A 19,250-nucleotide genomic window follows, 5' to 3' on the forward strand; every position below is an offset into this window, starting at 1 on the left:
GCTCTTATGTTTCAATCTAATTTACCATCATCTTTTTGGTCTTATGCTGTTAGACATGCTATTTATTTACTTAATAGAGTTCCATCATCTGCAATTAATTTTAAAACACCATTTGAGATTTTATTCAATCATCCACCAAATTATCATGACATTAAAGTTTTTGGATGCTTATGTTTTGTTTCTACCCAAATGGCAAACAGATCAAAATTTGATCCAAGAGCCAAAAAGACTGTATTTATTGGCTTTCAATATAGTTTTAAAGGGTATATTGTTTATGTTTTAGAAGATAAAAGAATTGAGATTTCTAGAAACGTAATTTTTTATGAAAAGATCTTGTCCTTAGTCACAAAAAATGTCCAATTTTAGACACTCAGCCCAACATTGCCAAACACACCTTCTCAAAAACAAGATTCAGTTAGTCTTCCAGTTGAACCCTCACCTATACCCATTGACCCAACTCCACCTAGTTCTTTATTTTCTCCAACAACCTCTCCTTCTTCCTCACTATCGTTTCCTAACCAAGTTGAACCCATGACCACCGAATCACTTTCAACATTAGACACCAGTCCACCATCACCTTCTCATCCCCCGTCACCTTCTTCACCACCTGAGCAACCCCATCCTCGTTATTCCGACCGGCCTCACCGACCTCCAGCATATCTCTCTGATTACTTGTGTAATTCCTCTCTCATCTCTACAAATCAATCTCCCTCAAAGTGCAAGTATCATTTGTCTTCAGTCATGTCTTTTTCTTCTCTTTCATCTTCACATAAAAAGTTTCTTTTATCTCTACATTCTGACATTGAGCCAAAGTCTTTTAAGGACGCCAATCAACACTCCAATTGGCGTAGTGCTATGAAAGATGAGTTGGATGCTCTTGAGCTGAACAAAACTTGGCGTCTTGTTGATTGCCCTGCAGGGGTTAAGCCGGTTGGCTGTAAATGGGTCTATCGCATCAAACGTAAGCCTGATGGTTCAGTTGATCAATATAAAGCACGCCTTGTGGCTAAAGGGTTCACTCAAACTGAATGTGTTGATTTCTTGAAAACTTTCTTTCCTGTTGTCAAGCCTGCCACTATTAGATTAGTTTTGGCATTGGCCTCTATGAAGCATTGGCCTATACATCAGTTGGATGTCAATAATGCTTTCTTACATGAGAATCTTTCTGAGGATGTTTATATGACTCTGCCACCCGGATTTATATCTCCTCAACCGAATCAATGTTGTAAGCTACTAAAGTCACTGTATGGTTTACGACAATCTAGTCGTATGTGGTATGAGAAACTTTCTCAACTTTTGCTATCTCATGGATATCAGCAGACCTCATCTGATTATAGTTTATTTGTCAAATTCATTGATGATCAAATTTCTATCCTTTTAGTCTATGTTGATGACATTGTTCTCACTGGTAATTCCATTTCTGAACTTGCTGCCATTAAGTCTATTTTGCACCAACACTTCCAAATTAAAGACTTGGGCCCATTAAAATATTTTTTGGGTAAGTCTCATAGGAACGCTTCTCATCATGCTCCATCAAATTACGAAGAAGTCTTACCACCATCAATAAACTTCCATCAGCACAACCAATCAGATATTTAAGATTGGAGATTTCTCCTAGAGTGACAACATCAGATGGAGGCGCGGCTTCATGAATTATTCCCACGGGCCTGCCTTTGTCTTTGTATCAAACTCGTATAGCTGACCATCATCATCTACTGCATATATCTTCTCTTGAAAAAATATAACATCTCGAAAGTATGTAGTTGCATCGGCACTTGTTGGTAATTTGAGCCATCTCTTGTTATTCGTCTTGTAAAAAGCCAAACTACAAGCTCCATATATAGCCACAGCCATAAAATCATTGTTATTGTCATTAATAGGAGCTGAATTTATAACAACCTTCCAAATTAGAAATTTATTTGCAGCAATGATGTCCTCATTCGACCTTGCAGGGTCCAATGTAGAAAGTACATTCATCTCCGTCATCAATTACATCTGGTAGAGTTGAGATTGGAGGAAGATCCAAGTAAACCTTCGTCAATGGATTTAGCATTCGGATAGTGCCTTCGTATATGGATACAATTATTAGCCATCCATGACAAGAACCACGGATAAGATTGTATTGCAGATCTGCCAGTTTGAGATGGTAAATTCCCTTCTCGTTGAGACTAGAAGTGTCAACAGATTCTTCATCAATGTTAGATAATTGCGTGATATGGTAGACGTCCTCACCAGCTTTGAAAGGTTCTTTAGCAGTAGGAGTGCCACCAATAGGTAATAGCAGATGCCATTGGGGATCTTTGGAAGTTTGAAGTTCCATTGCTTGCAAACCAATCGAAGTTGAAGGTAGTCATCATATGAATAGAGTCGCTTTGTAATTTGGTTCAACATATTTTGATGTATGCTTGCCCATTGATCAACCTCACCCATGATGTGTACGTTAGACTCGAGCTATGTCAATTGACACAGGACTCTGCATATACTAATTGGGTTATGCTAGGTATATACCAAAATCAGTCACCAAATCTATAAAATATATATTGGAATATAAATACACTATAAAAATAAATTAAACCACACGTGTATTTATACACAAATATATTGGTGGCTGATTTTAGTGGCTGATTTTGGTGTACAAATAGCATTTTATGGAAAAAGAAAGTGTTGCACTAAAAAAGTTTAGCTAAGTTATATATATAGATAGATGAAAATAAAAAATTTAGTCAATTTAAAACCGTTCTTGCTTTGATAACTATAATATAATTGTCTAAATTAAGATAGATTTCTGCTGTATGATTGAAGATTGAAATATAATCCTTGTAGATAGATGTGATACAAAAAAGTTCAAAATTTGAAGTTTGTTATTAAAATATATATGAAATCTTTTACTGCTATTTGTGTTTAATTTTAATTGATTCATGACAAAATAAACATTTTTTAATATGTTATCATTAATAATTAAAAAATATCTAAATTTTAAAACTTGGTTATTGAAAGATATATAAAATCTTTGACTTTTTTTTTATTTCATTAAAATATTAAAATATTTGTTTAATTTTATTGCGAATCAAATCTGTATGTAAAATTAATTATTCGTTCTTTCAAATTATAACAAGCACTCTTTTTTTAACACTAACTATATTGTTTTTTCTTTAGGATTTTTTTTCGTTTTTTGATCATGCACTGTTAGATAAATACTTTCAGTGTATTATTTTAAAAAATTTTCACTTTTTATTATGCTGTCCTATTTTTAAATTTTTTTGTATTTTATTTTTATTTATTTATTTTTTTTACCAAAGATAAGAGACTCGAACCCGCAACCTCTTAATTGAGTATAAGGAGACTATGCCACTTGAACTATAACTTATTAGCTTGTATTTTATTTTTCAATAATTAATAAAATATAATCTTATATCTTTGAAAAAAAAATTATAACAAGCACTCGTTTCTCAACACTAACTATATTGTGTCATCTTTTGGCCCTATTCAAAGTCGTGTATAACTTTGTTAATTTACCACATTATGGTCGCACATGAGCAAATATAATTCAAGATTTCATCTATTTAAGCTAAATTATTCAATTATCTGCTAAAATCACTGGAAGCAATTAAAAGAAAAACTCGACTTTATTGGGGATCAGAGAGGATGTCATATCTGTAACAAAAAATTAAATAAATATAATAAAGCAAAAATTAGAATAAGACCACGGAAAATGTCATATCGGTAACTTTTATATCATGTAAAGTCTCATTATTTTGATATAAAAGCGATTAGACCTTCACCAATTTTACTTTCCTAACTTCTACACTGTCTGGATTCGAAGCGAAAATGCCAACACCACATATACAAGTGAAATGGAAAATGGTAAAAAACACATTTTAAAAGAAAAAAACTACGTAAACAAGTGGATGGAACTGCACTTCAAGTGAGTTTACGCCAAATGCCTCCCCTAGATTGTGTTAAGCACTTCACCCGTGGGAAAACAAAACCCGCCTTTGGAGGTCTTCCATCAATAAGAGAATTTTCATATATCTCTTTGCATTCTTGTACCACCTGATTAACAAGAAAAACATCATTCATAAACATTGAACATTTCAAAATCAACATAAATTTTCTTCGGCCAGCTTTGATAAATATATTATCAATCACTCATGACTCAAGTTGGTTCTTAATTTTTCTCTTTTATATTTTAAAATCAAATTAGTCCGTAAACTTATGTATGTGAATCATGTTAGTCCTTTTAATAAGCATTTCCATCTTGACACCGTTGGATTGTTCCCATGTGGATAGTTAAGTGCCAAGATGGCAGTCCATTAAAACGATGTTGTGGGTGACAATTAAATGTCCACGTTGGCATGCTCTGAACATCAAGATGGAAATGGATAGAATTTTTTAGCATAATTAAACGCTATATTTTATTTACCTCCTTAGCATCTTTCCGAGGAATGCCTTCTCTAAGGGCTACAAGTTTCTCAACAACTTCAGGCTGCAATAGAACCAGGGCAACCCAATTTAAATCATCATATATCCATGCAAAAGTTTTCTAAGCAAATGAAAAAACTATATATAATAACTTAAGTAATGCAACTTTGTTTACTTGTTTTAGTAACAGATGAGCTACTACCAGAAAGCAAATTGAATAAATCAATCAAATAATTTTGGGGCAGAATGTTACCGGACAGTCAGGTTGATGCTCGAGTATATTATTATAGATGAGTGTGAACGTATCCAGGCTCTCGGCTGAAGCAAGTTCCCTCAAATCACTGAGTATACTCAATCTATTTTCAATTTTCTAATCAAGAATAATGTGAGGGAAATTATAGTGAGAGGCTTTAACATGTAATACCAAGACTTACAGCAAATAAAATGTTTGCCGCTCATAATTTGACATTAGAATACATCACTGACAAGAAGTATAAGAGAACTTACAGAAGCACTGATATGTTCCCTAAAAAAGTCCAGGATAACCTCCTCATCTAGCCTCATTCGTTCAATAGTTTCTTCCTTAATGTAGTTTTTCTGAAATTAAAAAGATGAGTAAATTTTCTTCCTTAATGTAGTCATACAAATAAAAAGCTACTACTGAAGAATTATGCACATTTTAATTTTTAGTCCACGAAAAAAAGAACCAACAATAATTGACATAGAACCTGTGTTAAAAGATGATCAACATAAACAACCACTGTTTCCTCCAGGCAGGCTTCAACAAATCTCCGAAAAGATCTATCTTCAATGTACCTGGGAAGAAATCTGATGATTTAGAAAGGCCATATTTGGGTCCATGCTTCATGCATTAGGCTTCTATAACCAATTTCTTTACGGATACCAAAGAAATCTGACAGAAGTGATATGGGACATGCAGAAAATTTTATCAATACAAGATTAATATGCTTAGAAAATTTACTGACAATTTTACGTCAGTAAAGTAATCGCCAAATGTTGCAACCAGGTACTCTGTAACCTGCCCCTCACTCCATTCTGATATATCCACAGAAAAAAGATAAGTCAATTTTATTGTTAAGAACATCAAAATAAGGTATAAAGCATGTACTTCATGAGATATAAAAGGGAATGAAGTAAATTTACTGCCCGATAAAACCTTGACCCGAGGAATAGTGCAAGAAAGTGTTGGACACAAGGGTGCAATGAATCCAAATAGCCATGTATCAGGCACAAAATATGTGTATTTATATTTATCACACAAACTTTAAATATTTAAAAAAGCTTTCTGCCCAGTACGTTAAAATAATTTATTGTGGGAGAAGATAATGGAGCTGATTATATTAGGAATCCTCCTAACGCAAAAGAACTCCTCTCATCAATCTCCAAAGTTCTGACGAAGAAATGGCTAGTAAAATTTGATATGGTTAGAAGTTAGCTAGATATCAGTACTTTACCTCTATGGTATAGCTTGACCAGTAACTCCTGGACACCAGGATCTTCAAATATTACATTAACCGTTTGATGCACAGCTTCCTATCATGAAAAAAATACAATTAAACTATCAAAACACAATCTCCTCCAAATATCAGATGTTTATCAAACTGGTAAACGGAGTAATTTACTTGCAATTCTAAAAATAGAATTGCATAATCTCTCATACCTTGGCAACCTCGAGAAAACCCTTACAAGTATCTTCAAAATTAACCTGAAATGTAACAGAAAACTCAAAACAAAGTCCAGGAAAAAAAAATAAAACAAAAAACCTAGGTATCCGTTCTTAATTTCCAATATCAGTCCCCATCGTTGCATACAAATTAAAAAAGCTCCTAACCTGCTCAGCGTAGTTCTGTGGAAGGGCTTCTATGGTACTATTACTTAGCTCCATTGCTAGATCATAGCAGCGCAAATTGTTGTTAATCTAAACACAATGATAAATAAACCTCATGTCAACATAATTACCAAATGAAATCAACCCCGTGATGAAATAATAAGTCAAGAAGTAAAAAAATTAAATGTTTCACTGACCATAGCACAGAGAGGTTCCAAACCAATTTCAGAAGCAGGTTCTTCGAGTCTCTTCTTTTCAGCTGCTTGAAAATCAATCATCACCTGTAAAAAGAAGAAAATTTGAGCTGTGACAAACCTTTTATGGATTTCCAGTTATACCTAGCGATATTTGACCACATTGTAGCACTAGATTAAAAATACTTTTTCAAGTGCTGTCCATCTTTAACTATTATTTTCAACAGTTTAGTTTCAGAAAAAATGTAAACACATACTGCACATAGGTTACGTCTATGACCTGAATAGTTGCCAAGGCAATTCTGTACAACATGATATCAGTGCTGTTATCCCTAACAATTTGTACTTGCTCCCCAAGTATCCTGAATAAATCAACAGCAGCAGGGGTATATAGTTTTCCATCTTCTGTTTTCTTTGGGGGTTGTGTTTTATCAGCCTCCAAAATATTCAAGTACCATTTCTGAAAAACATTAACAAGAAGTTTGTTTAATGTTTAAAAAGACATTCACGAAAGAAAAAAACATGAGAAAATGTTCAAGCTAAATGAAGAAACGTGCTAGCCACGATTACCCTTGTTGTAGCTTGCATTCTTTCAACATACGAATTCATAAGAGGATCCATGGCACCACTCTCAGAGCACACTTGGGCAAGAGTCTCATCAACACCAAGCCCAATGAGATTATCTTGGTATTCAACAACCCAACCAGTTACCTGATAGATAAAAAAAAGAGGTAATGGTGTATTTTTCCCCATAAAAAATTAGAAGGGAAGAGAAGAAAATAGAGGGAGCAGTAGAAGAAGAGAAATCATCAAGGACTAAGTAATATAGCCCAAAAATCTGAAAAGATTGAAGTACGGCCTCACAATTTATAAAGCCAATTGGATCTAATTATGGGTTTTAACCAACTTGTGAAAGAAACTGGAAACTGGAAAGCTAGTAACTCGTTTCCCAAATTCGATTGAGGTAGAAAATGAATGACTTCCTCACCTTTACGCAAGACGAATATGATACACTAAGTACATGATAACATGTTATACATGTAAACAGAAACTCCGGTGAAATACCTTTAATATCTCAATGTTTGTCAATTCAGTTGCCCTGTCACTAAACAACCTTAGCATCTGAATAAATCTCTCGGTGTACAGATTTACCATTAGCTGGAAAATTTCGTATCTGCCAGAAAGAAAAAACAGATTCAGCAGAAACAAAAACATGAACACAAAAAGAACCCTCTTCAAACAAATACTTCCTTCTTTGCCATTGATCATAGATAAACAACCATTCGACATGTACAAAGATTAAGGTATATTCTTAAACGATTTGAAGATCCTTTAATCATACATAAACAACCATTCAACATACACAAACACGTGCCATAACAAGATGCAGATAAAAACATAGTGGGAAGCACATCAAAATCTTATAATGAGATTATTCGCTACCAGAAAACCTGCCTAAAAGCAGAGAAAGCAAAAGAAAACGAAGGATTCAGCACACATCGCACCTTGGAGGAAAGCAAGGGGCTACATAGTCATAGACATCTCCAAGTTCATCAGCAATCTGTATGCCACAAAAAATACCAGTTTCCATCACTAATCAGAAGCCACATATGTTAGCTCCCTCCAAACTCATTTTCAACCAGCATTAGAAAAAAGGTGAAAAGTGAACAAATCATGCAATATTCAAAGAAATTCATCAGAATAAAAAAGTGTTATCTTATTTCTCTAGTACATAACAAATAATCAACGACAGAAAAAACTGCAATTGTCTAAGGGAAAGAGAAAAGGGGGATCAGAAAGAAACTCGAGCCTAAAATTTAGTGCAACATACCGCTCTGGCTTCCTCTAAAGCTGCTTTCAGGTCCTCGAATACAAGCTGATCCATAAGTTAGAATGGCAGTCAGTGCCATACAGAATAGTGTCGTGAGAGTATGCAGGTGTGCGTACAAACACAAGAGCAGTGGGAACGTAGATCAGTAAGACCTACCATAGTGAGAAGCTTGTTAAAGCGTTGTTCCACAGTCTTCCTTATTTGCTCATAGCACTTATCCTTATAACCTTTACCTTGAACCTTCAATCTTTGTCGTGCTGATTTTTTCAAAGTTGTAGATGTCCTGTCATTTTCTGGTATTAACATGAAATCCATGGATTGTTCCATAATGAACCTAGAACTTCATTTATTCTCAAGTGAACATGACAGTGAAGTCAATAACATGTGGAAGCCATAGACAAGAGGACAAACATCCACCATAGTTAGGTGAGTGACATGGCCAATGTGTTAGAAAGGAAGCCATGTTAGATAAAGAAAAAGTTTCACAAGTATATTCATAAAGTGTGATTTAGAAAAAAATAAAAAAAAGGAAAGAACTGAAGTTTTGGTCAAGAACTTGAAATTGTAAGGAAACTTAAGACACTGAATTGTGCAAGCTAAAACCTACAATAACACAAAGGCGTAAAAGGGCAACCACCCGATTGTTAAGACAGATAGACTAACAACTTCTGAAAACATGCCACAGCAAATAGTGTCAACTAAACTGAGCAAATAGTATTTGTGTATAAAGAGGTGGTTATCCAAATTATTACAAATTACAGATTATAATGACCACAGTGCATCTGAACAATCCAAATAAATAATTATACATACATAGCACCCCTACGAGGATTTGCAACCGATGCCATTGCACCATCCCCTTCAGCCTCAGCTGCTTCCTCTGCAACCTGTTGATCGTAGATTTCTTGCATTTCAACAACCCTAGTGTATGAAAAACATAGTCAAAACAAGATTAGGTATCATACAACCTACTGTCTAATGAAAAGAATAAAGAGGAATAAAAATACAAAATGAAAATGAAACTGAAATTGCAGATCAACTACATACCGTAAAGCACGAACCAACGTCTGTGGGCTGGATAAGGGGGAAAATAAATAAATTAAATAAAATGAAAATTGTCACTCATATCACAACCAAAGCATCTAATGTCACATAATTAACAATACGTTGCAGGAAAATGTCCTAAATGAATGGAATATAAATTATAGCCACTTGATTTTAACTACTTTTTCATGATTTCTTAACAATAGCAATCTACTGCTCCAAATTCAACACAACCAGACATGCCATAAAATTATACAACAACTAGGTAGGTATTAGACCTAATTCTATGTATGCAGAAATGAGTATAATAAAGATTTCATTATTTTACACTTCAGCCAAAGTGAACAAGACCCTTGAAATCCTTTCTGGCCTAGGCTTGTGCATAGAAATGTGAACGCTACTAAAGAAATAATTAAACAAAACACAATCAAATATGTTATACCTTAGAATCAATAGAAAAAAAACACCTCAAGTAACACTCAGTTGATGGAAGTTTAGAGATGCAGTTTCGTTGGAAAAATAGGCAACATGTTAATACAAGAAATACAATGAAAAGTGAGAGATATTCTTACTCAAAAACATGGCACAAACCTTTCTTTAGAAAGTTTATAGAAATTGGATATGTGACCCCATAGTGTCTTCTCAAAGGTTTCCCAGGTTCTATCTACATCTTCAAAATATTCTCTGAAACAAATGCAACAATAAGATGTGGAAAACTATATCCTTACATCATAAAATAAATGAAGAGGAAACAAAACAGTTAATCTCAAATGTCAAAGTTTATAGAAATCATCTTTTTTTCAAAAGTAAAATATAAAATATAAAATAAAAATTGTACTAGTCATCTATCAATAGTCGCCTCAGTTACAACCAGTAATTTAGACATTTCAACTGCACCAAAACAATGGCAGTGCTCAACCCTTCATTTCACTGAAAACTTATGCTTAACAAAACTATATTGCATACAAGAGAACAAATGACCATTAGCAGGCCTGATCAATAAACAACAACTTCAATGATGAGTGAATCACTATTTCCTTATCAACTCCAATGACGCATAAATGGTATTGATTGATTCTTTTTTTTTCCGCCATCATTCTAATTTTAGTCTTTATAACTATTTCAGCATATGCGCTTAGTTCAAAATTTTAATTTTGATTCTGTCAAACATTTTTGAGAGTTTTCTTTTGATTCTTATATAACTATAATCACTTAATAGTGAAACTAAATAACAAGGACAAAACATAATCATGGAAATTAGGAGGGAACAAAACAAAAGCAATGGTGTTGTTTGATCCATGTAGTCGATCCCGTCTAGTAAGATAAAGCTATGTTGTTGTAATTATTGTTCTTGTAAAACAAAAGCAAAAAAATTACAAACAAAAAAATCAAAACAAGTCAAATTTACAGTGACTAAAACATACTTAAACGTTTAAATATTTTATAATAGCCACTAACAATGTCTACAATAAACTAGAAGCACACTGGAACATATATCTGAAACTACCATTTTCCAAGGATTGACAGCATAAAGGATAACCTAAGCAGATATATTACTGAAAAAGTAAACTAGCGGCTTCATTATTTTTCTTTTTATTGAAAAGAATAGTTGGTCATTACATAAATGTATGGGGGGCTTTTGCAGGTTGCAATTCAGTCCCACAATATGTGGAAGGCCCCTCCAGGGTTCATATTCAGTTATGCACACAAATAACGAACATCACAGTTAAGCTAAAGTAACAGACCTTAGTCTCCCAACCTCTTCCTTGTGAGATCCTGCAGCTGCTAATGCAAACCTCCGCTTTCCATCCAAAGCTGTTAACCTCTGTTAAGGAAGAATATATATATTAGAACTTAATATGTAATTCATTTGGACAAGAATTACCCCTTTTAATGAGGAAACGATATTTGGAACTCTATGTAAGACCAGCCTTACCTCATAAGTGTTGACAATTTCTTTGTCATCACTCAAAGAATCTCGAGCTTCCGCTGCCTCATCAGAGATGGACATCATACCTTCAACATCCTATCAGAAATCCAAACAAGAAGTTAGCCAAACCATAAAACAATGAAGGGTGGGCAGAGGTCATGTTTACTCAGAAACAGGATAAAAGACTGCAAATATGCAAGCTGTATGCCTGTATCAATCCCATTCCAATATTGAACTATCCACAAAATTACAAAGTTCAAACAAGGCAGTATTCAAGAGGGACATTGCAACAATGTAGTTAAACACAAGTCTGAGGGTCAGAATCCTTACTGCAATACTTGCTCACAAATAGCTAAATACTATTACAGAGAGGGATGGGAAGTAATAGATAATAACTCTCTAGATTGTTAAGAGTCCTTAAATTTAATAACGAATTATAGAGAAATTTATAGACAGAAAAATCACCTTCAAGGTTGTGTTTAAGTTATTTCGTGCATTGCTAAGTAGCTTTATCTGGTCATGATTATCAATTAATGTTTGGCATTCCTGACATAACCTGATGCCCAGCGAAATCAAGATAAGCTCAAATTAAAAGATATAATGATGAAAGTTCATGCAAGTAAATGATATAATGATCCAAGAACTCGTAACAATTTTCAGTCTGTCTCATGTTTAAACATACTTCTCAATAGAGACAAAGTTTTCACGAAGCTGATTTATGCTCTGCTCAGAAAGGGAGAGTGATTTCAATCCATCCTGGGCCTCCTCAACCTGCAGAAGAATGTTATCATGCAAAGCACACAAAAATATGAGTGTGCGGTAAGCTTAATTGTCCAATATCAAGAGCAGAAAACTGGGATACATGTTTGATGGCTAGACATAACAATGATACAAGATCTCACAATTCAGATTAGGATAGTTTAAAATAATACTGTTTAGAAATAATATATATACCAAAAAATTAAAAGGCAATTTACCTGCTCTCCAACCATTGTACTAAGTTGCGCATCATTTGCCTGAAAGTAACAAAAAATAGAAACACTCAGTTCTAGGAATGCCTGCTCTCAAATTGTGTACAAAATAGTTGCAAGAAAGGCCAATTACTAAAAAGATACCTGACACCACATGTTATGGAACATGTATATATCATTGTAGATAGTATATACAAAACAAAAAGATAAGTATAGATTATAGGCTACAGGCTGTATATAAGGTATTTGAACTAAAACTTGGATTATTTGGGAATGTACTGATTCATTGCATAACAAAGTCAATGATAGAAATCAGTGATACAGTGGAAAAACTGCAAACTTAAATTAATATTTGATGAAACAAAATAATACAAAAAAAAAGTGAAAAGTACTAACTGTTCTTAAACTTTAAACTTCTAAAGAGCTGTAAATCACAATCATTGTGACACTATTAGAAAAGTTAGCAACAAATAGAAGGTCGACAATGCTAGCAAAACATTTTTCCTTCTTGACATGTAAGAAATCTGAATCAACAAGGGAAAACTCCAAGAAACAATCCATCCCATTTTTCCATCACCCCATTCCATCCCTTCAAGGACAGAACATAAACTACATTGCAGCTAGTATGGACCATCACACCTCCACAATGCCGAAACATTTCTCAAAAGTAGTCTGTACAACTAATTAGCTACACACCCACACAAGACAAGCATAAAATCTGCCCCTTCTATTAAAATCCTATTTTCTATCAGCAGCGCCCTCTACTTAAAACCTTGAAGTAGATCCCTAACTCCATTTGCAACCTCTGACAATTGCGCAACAACCAAACAAATTGTCAATAGATTAAAGAATAAAACACTTATTCCAACTATAGGAAAACCCATAGTTCCCGTTCTAAGTAGATTCCATAACTCCAAGCTCACTGAATCGAAGTTGCTTAAATTTCATTACACTAAATCTAAAGCTCATTCAACAACAACAACAAGATCACACGAATTTTATTCAAATGAAATTAAGCTAATAAAATAAGCGGAATAAAAAAGCAGCGACACCTGTTGGCGCGAAATGTAATCGGCCTTGATGGAAGAGATTGACTGCAGAAGCTCCGGAAGAGGTAGCAGCTTTGCCACCTCCCGAACCGCCGCCTCCTTCGCTTCCACACCGAGATCCTCCGCCAGCATCTTTGCCTCTGCAAAATTCAAAAAACAAAAAACAAAATAAGGAAGGAAAAGATATACTATTCAACTAGTCAGAAAACGAACGGAGTTCAAGTTTGCAAGTGAGCTTGAATTGTGACAGAACAAAATCAATTAATTACATGATTTCAGTTAGTTAAAGAAAGTTAGTATCGAATTTTGTGTTGCTAGGAGAAATAAGTGCAGCAAGATAATTAGTGGTCAAAAGAAGTCAAACAAGTCTCGAACAGCGTATGAAGATGCAAAACCTGATCGTTAACGGAGATCGGTGACCTGCGCGCAATTGCCGGAGAGAGAGAGAGAGAGAGAGAGAGGCAATACAGAAGTTATGCTGTAGAAAAGTAAAATAGACAGAAAAGTATTATTAGATTTTTTTTCAGAAGGTGTAAGGAAATTTTATAGACATTGAATTGAACTATTATGAAATTTGAAATATTATGTAAATCTAAAGAAAAAGAAAAGGTTGTAATAAAAAATAATATTTATAGAAAACAGTTTTTCCTTTAATTTTTTTATTAACTATTTACATATATGAGACAATGAGTGAAATAATTCCTTTTAGTTCTAAAAATAGAAAATTCTCTCTCAAAAATAACATTTGAAAAATGCACCTCTAATTTCAAAATGATATGCAAAAGTAAATGACAAGTTAAAAAACGGTTATAATGCGTATCATAATTTTAAAATTAAAAAAACTATTATCAATTTTTTTTGGTGTACAACTATCATCAATTTTTTAATGATATGTTCTTCTAAATCAATAAATGGAAATTTACCCCAAAAGAAAAAGAAACAAATTAATTGAGAATTTTTGGGACTGGATAAATAGAATATATAATGCTTACTTTTTTGTTTTTGGTAGTTAGAAACTCATACAATACTTAACTCTTTTTTGTGAGCCTTGTTTTTTTATTTTTGCAATTTTTACCCAAACATTAAATGTAGTAATGATGCTGTGCATATACATGGGTCATATCTTGTTCAGCTAATTCTCTCGGCTAAAATTTTTTATTATGGACCAAGACACTTGTGTGTAATTAAATTATATTGGTTTTATATGTTTTTTTTTTTTGGGTATGGAAATGTGTAATTGGTTGGTCCGATTATTTTGTAAGGGAATTTTTTAAAAATATTTATACTAAATAGAAAAAATCCATTTTGTTTGTTGTGATTTTTTTTATTTCGAAGTTCACAAATCAGATTATCTGAGTCCCCAAAAATTAGAGGGTCTAACTTATTTTCCTTCAAAAATCGAAAGATCCTATTTCTACCCTTTAAATTATACCGTGCCACATTTGATATTAACACTCTTACCATCCATGAAAAACATCATTTTCGTCCCAATATAAAAAGTAATTTGCAAATTTTGTCAACTACATAGGAACAATAGATTTATTCTTAGACCCAACATGAACCTTCCAATATATATACCTCAAACAATCTCCAATAATAGCACAACATCAGTCTAACATTTCAGTAAGCAATTTGAACTGCTTGTTCCTATTTATCACCACAAAGGCAATAAGCCACCATGGTTGCCAACATCCAATTCCATCATATTACTCTGACTTTGATTTTCTGCTCGGCACTATTGATTTTCAAGTCACATCGCGCACTCTACAAGATAATAACCACATATTACCAAGCATAATATATTGGTTAAATTTTAGTGATAGTTGCTTTGTTACAAAGATAACTACAATATTATGTGGTGCTTGAAATGACATAGATCCATCCCCTAGCTGAATTAGCATTTTATCGTGCTGAATGAGCATAAAATTATAGTGAAATATAGATACATAATTTTTACATGCTATTCAACTTGACAGGTGACATACATCGACCGTTTCAAAGAGTTCTCCATTAACTATCTAGGCATCAAGAAATGTTTGTGTTCATCAGAAGAACAGAATGATATATGCATAATAAGTCAAGGGCTAACTTGTTTGAAGCCAAATTCAAAGAGTATGTTTCATTGAGGAACGGTTGCGGTTGTTGTCATGTGCCTTGGGTCTGTAAGCAAAGATTTTATGTTCACAAAACCGGCTTTCCTCATTGTTTCTTCTACATCTGTCAAGTAATACTCATCAAGAAAGGGTTCTGTGCTCTTCATCAACGTAAATAGGACTGGAGACAATTCCTGCAAGATATAAAAGATTTCAACACGGAAAGCCGTTCTATGCGATTCTAGATCTCACTTCATTCTGTTTCCTCTGAAATGAGAAACATTACAAGAGTTTCTGTAACTGCTTCATAATCCTGAGCAATATGACAATTATGCTTCTGGTATGTAATAATTTAATGTCTCACAGAAAAGATTTTTAATGTTTGGTCATTAGAATATAGAAATAAAGGTAATATGACAATTTGATGTAATGGATCGTCCCTTATGAAATGTTAATTAGCAATAGTTGGATGTTGGAAACTCGCTAAGATTTCAAAAGTCACAAAAGTTTGGACTTGAATTTCTCAGCATTGGGATTGTTAGAGATTAGTGGATCATTGTCAAATTTCCTTTCACTTGTTAATGCTTATGAGTTTGACACAATAAGAGATAAAATCCGCATGAAATGTCTTATCTCATGGATAATCAAATATGATTGCGCGGAGAGGCGGGACAATACCTGAAGGATCTTTGACTTTGGCTGCAGAAGACAGAAGTATTAATATGAGAAATTCTTTCTACAGGAAAATACAAGTTAAAATAAAATAAAAACTAAATACTAAAAGAAGTGAAGACAATATATACCGAATTATCCGTCAGGGCTAGAGTGCCTCCAGGCCTAAGGAGACGGAATGCTTCGTTTACTATGTTCACTATAGCTCTTGTGGGACATTCATGAAACTGCATAATATCATGGATTCCTGAATTAAAATCTACTACATAACTTCTCCAAAACTATGTTTCATCAATCCATATATGCGTGTATCACTTTATCAGTTATCAAGGGGAACATCATTCAAAAGATGTCATGAACCATCTCCTTGTTGGCTAGAACTTGTGACATGCAAGTTGCAACAAATATCACCTTTAGTCAATAGTTTCCATTGTCATGCATGTTTGGAAACATCGCTATTAATCTACAAAAGTTTCAAAGATTCCACTACTTGAGAAGTAACTAATATTTTGAGATTACACTGGTATATACGGATATGACAACAGAAAGTTGAATAGATTTGATGATGCCGAAAGTTCGCCAGATCAGTATCCAATTATAACCTTGAAAATGCACATGTTCTAAGTGTCCATTGCAGTAACCTTATCATATCATGAAGCAATTCTCATTGCAAAAGTACAGAGGAATTTTTATACTCATTTGTTGAATAGAATAACTGAAACATGCATACATAAAAATATCGCAATTCAGAAACTATAGCAAAGGACTTAATAGGAGTTTAAAAGGCATACCACATATGAAATAGACACAATGTCAAATGATTTAGCAGGCAAGCCAGTATCTTCGCCATTTGCATGTATCCATCTTATAGGATATTTTCTAGGCAGTCCTCTCTTAGCCTTGTATTGAGCCACGGCTAGAAAATAAGGTGACAGATCTAGCCCCTGGAACAACCAACAAATCTTTAAGTGAAAGGCTTCTTTCATTCTTGGTAAATTCAAGATGGTCAAGACTCAAGAATGATTTTGTTATGTAAACTTTCAATAAATGCAACTTCATAGTGTAGGAAAATTTATTTTCATCCAGCAAAATCTCACTTACGGTAACTTTGGCCATGGGGAACTTGTCTGCAAGATATCCTGTGCTCACACCAACAGAGCATCCAATATCTAGTACGTCACGGACTGTGGATGTTCCTGAATAAGTTATATGGTGTTGTTCAATTGCACGAATCCAATTTCCACGCATTATCTCATTTGCTTCATCTACTGAAGAAGCATCTGGAATTGCCCTCATTGCCATTGACATTGTAGCAGGCTCCGCTTCTGCTGCTGCCTATCATAAACAATAATATAACACAGATTTGAAACTTATTTCTTTGAGATTGCAGTTTTGCAGACAGCAGAAATCACCAACAGATTTCCATCACAAGACCCGATGTATACAACTATCAAAGAAACAAACAAGAAAAAGCTACATAATACATAGGACAATATACTTTTGTCAAACAATTCAAGATCGCTTATCAGCTTATGTACATAAGCAAGTAAAGTTAATTATCTGCAAATATGATAGACACACAGAGTGATGACACACTTCAGCTAAATCATACTACCTTTGCAAAAGTCACTGTTGAAATAAAAATAAGAAACAATAAAAATGCAGCAAACATTTGTCCCTACTAACTAGATGTATGCCGGGACTGAAGGCTCAGTAGAGATTTTGAAACGAGATTCGAGATACAACTGTACATATTAACAAAACTTTCTGGTGTTGCCGTCTTGTTCGCATTCCAATGGCACAAAACAGTATAGCATCTTTGACTATCACAAAGTAGAACTAATGTGCATGACATCAAAATACAGGTGTATATAACAGCCATAAGCTGTGCACAGTTTGCACCTACCAGTTAGGGACACATCATATGTATCTATAAGGACTACAGATCATTGACCAAACAATCCATTGCAATTTGCTAAAGTTGTGAAAGAATTACCACTTACCAGCCATGTAAGATTTCCCTCGTCATAAGCATGGAACGGGTTCAAATAATCTGTGAAGTGGATTGCCACTCTATCATTAAACTTGCACAAGCAAGAGTGGAGACAAAAATGCATAGGAAAAAAAGACAGGAAATTACAATCTGGGTATACTAAAGAATTGTTTTGAATGCTTTCCAGCTCCTTATACACTTCAGACTCTAAAATCTCTTTTGTCATTTCCCTCCAAGGTATGTTCTTCTTCTCAGCTGTACTGTTCATTATTCACAATAACCAAACAAATTTTAAAAGATAGAATGTTTATATTTGGACATGCTCATTTAAAAATTGGTGGAATCTGTAATCTGAGGTGTTGAACTTTTGCTTATATAAAAAGCTATCCGAAAATCATATGTATATAGCATATTCATTCATTTCCCCCTTGATCAGATAACTCAAGCATTTCGAATTAGGGAAATACTTGCATGTATCTTGAGCATATATAATAGATACTACTACTACTACTACTACTGCTAAAATTACTGTATGAAAATTAAGCGCGAAGGAACAGGAATTGACCTTATGAAAACCTGCCTGGCACCAAGCTTGAGGAGAGAGTATAAGGGCTTGAAAGAGATGAGAGCTGCAACCAAACGAGACAGAGGAGTCTCCCCACTCCAGTTCGGTCGAACCAGCACTCCTTCTTCGAACCCTTCCACGCTTGCGGTTGTTGTGTCAGGCGCTGCCGCGTGAACCGCCCAGTGCCGCATTCTCACGCTGGTAATCATGCTACTTCTCGGTGGCTTATTGGCCGTTGTTGCGGCATTGCCACTGGCGGAGATGAGTGAAGAAGAGAGGTAGTTCTGAAGAGAAGTTGTTAGCGCCATTCCTTTCTTTCTTTCTTGTGTGGAAAATCCCAAAATGCCACACTCGCAACAATCACCATGGTCGTAGACTCGTGGTACATCGCAACGCAATCTCACTCCTGCACCATATCGCACCACGTGGAATTTTACTTTATAAATATAGATATAAAATAAAACATAAAGATTTCTATCTTTTCATAACTAGATCATAGTTGTATAAACCGAACCAGACCGGCCGGTTCGGTTTATTTTTTGAACCGTTTAAGAAAAAAACTAATATAAATTGGATTAAACCGGTCAAAACCGATAAGAATATGTGCAAATCAGTCTAATCAAACCGGTTTGTTTGA

General features: G+C 34.2%; 2 protein-coding genes across 2 annotated transcripts; both read right to left on the reverse strand.

Annotated features, from left to right (window-relative positions):
* Positions 1–3,713: 3,713 nt before the first annotated feature.
* On the reverse strand, positions 3,714–13,859 carry LOC107645005 (exocyst complex component SEC6). The gene is made up of 26 exons (XM_088500504.1): positions 13,686–13,859; positions 13,294–13,430; positions 12,248–12,286; positions 11,953–12,041; positions 11,736–11,826; positions 11,277–11,366; positions 11,086–11,165; positions 9,932–10,024; positions 9,344–9,370; positions 9,110–9,217; positions 8,453–8,579; positions 8,297–8,341; positions 7,971–8,026; positions 7,531–7,639; positions 7,036–7,176; positions 6,746–6,925; positions 6,469–6,552; positions 6,275–6,361; positions 6,104–6,148; positions 5,898–5,976; positions 5,409–5,478; positions 5,151–5,238; positions 4,930–5,019; positions 4,676–4,792; positions 4,424–4,486; positions 3,714–4,053 (listed from the first exon to the last, which is right to left on the reverse strand). The coding sequence occupies exons 2-26, from the start codon at positions 13,420–13,422 to the stop codon at positions 3,922–3,924; spliced, it is 2,259 nt and encodes a 752-aa protein (XP_088356630.1). The 5' UTR covers positions 13,423–13,430; positions 13,686–13,859; the 3' UTR covers positions 3,714–3,921.
* Positions 13,860–14,753: 894 nt separating this feature from the next.
* On the reverse strand, positions 14,754–18,975 carry LOC107645003 (uncharacterized). Its single transcript, XM_016348997.2, has 9 exons — positions 18,614–18,975; positions 18,196–18,308; positions 18,059–18,108; positions 17,157–17,390; positions 16,847–16,999; positions 16,187–16,282; positions 16,062–16,082; positions 15,380–15,577; positions 14,754–15,054 (listed from the first exon to the last, which is right to left on the reverse strand). The coding sequence occupies exons 1-8, from the start codon at positions 18,919–18,921 to the stop codon at positions 15,410–15,412; spliced, it is 1,143 nt and encodes a 380-aa protein (XP_016204483.1). The 5' UTR covers positions 18,922–18,975; the 3' UTR covers positions 14,754–15,054; positions 15,380–15,409.
* Positions 18,976–19,250: the final 275 nt, after the last annotated feature.

This window comes from Arachis ipaensis, chromosome B9, assembly GCF_059453495.1.
Source record: "Arachis ipaensis isolate K30076 ecotype BB chromosome B9, ASM5945349v1, whole genome shotgun sequence".
Lineage (NCBI taxonomy): Eukaryota > Viridiplantae > Streptophyta > Magnoliopsida > Fabales > Fabaceae > Arachis > Arachis ipaensis.

What these genes read in the sequence shown, in the direction of transcription:
- LOC107645003 (XM_016348997.2), bottom strand. Translation starts at nt 18,921, where the DNA reads ATGGCGCTAACAACTTCTCTTCAGAACTACCTCTCTTCTTCACTCATC. An exon ending in TTGTGTCTATTTCATATGTG is followed by an intron (nt 16,283 to 16,846) that starts GTATGCCTTTTA and finishes GATATTATGCAG; the next exon opens with TTTCATGAATGTCCCACAAG. An exon ending in TAGCCCTGACGGATAATTCG is followed by an intron (nt 16,083 to 16,186) that starts GTATATATTGTC and finishes TGTCTTCTGCAG; the next exon opens with CCAAAGTCAAAGATCCTTCA.
- LOC107645005 (XM_088500504.1), bottom strand. Translation starts at nt 13,422, where the DNA reads ATGCTGGCGGAGGATCTCGGTGTGGAAGCGAAGGAGGCGGCGGTTCGG. An exon ending in ACTTAAACACAACCTTGAAG is followed by an intron (nt 11,367 to 11,735) that starts GTGATTTTTCTG and finishes GATTTCTGATAG; the next exon opens with GATGTTGAAGGTATGATGTC. An exon ending in GAATGCAAGCTACAACAAGG is followed by an intron (nt 6,926 to 7,035) that starts GTAATCGTGGCT and finishes AATGTTTTTCAG; the next exon opens with AAATGGTACTTGAATATTTT.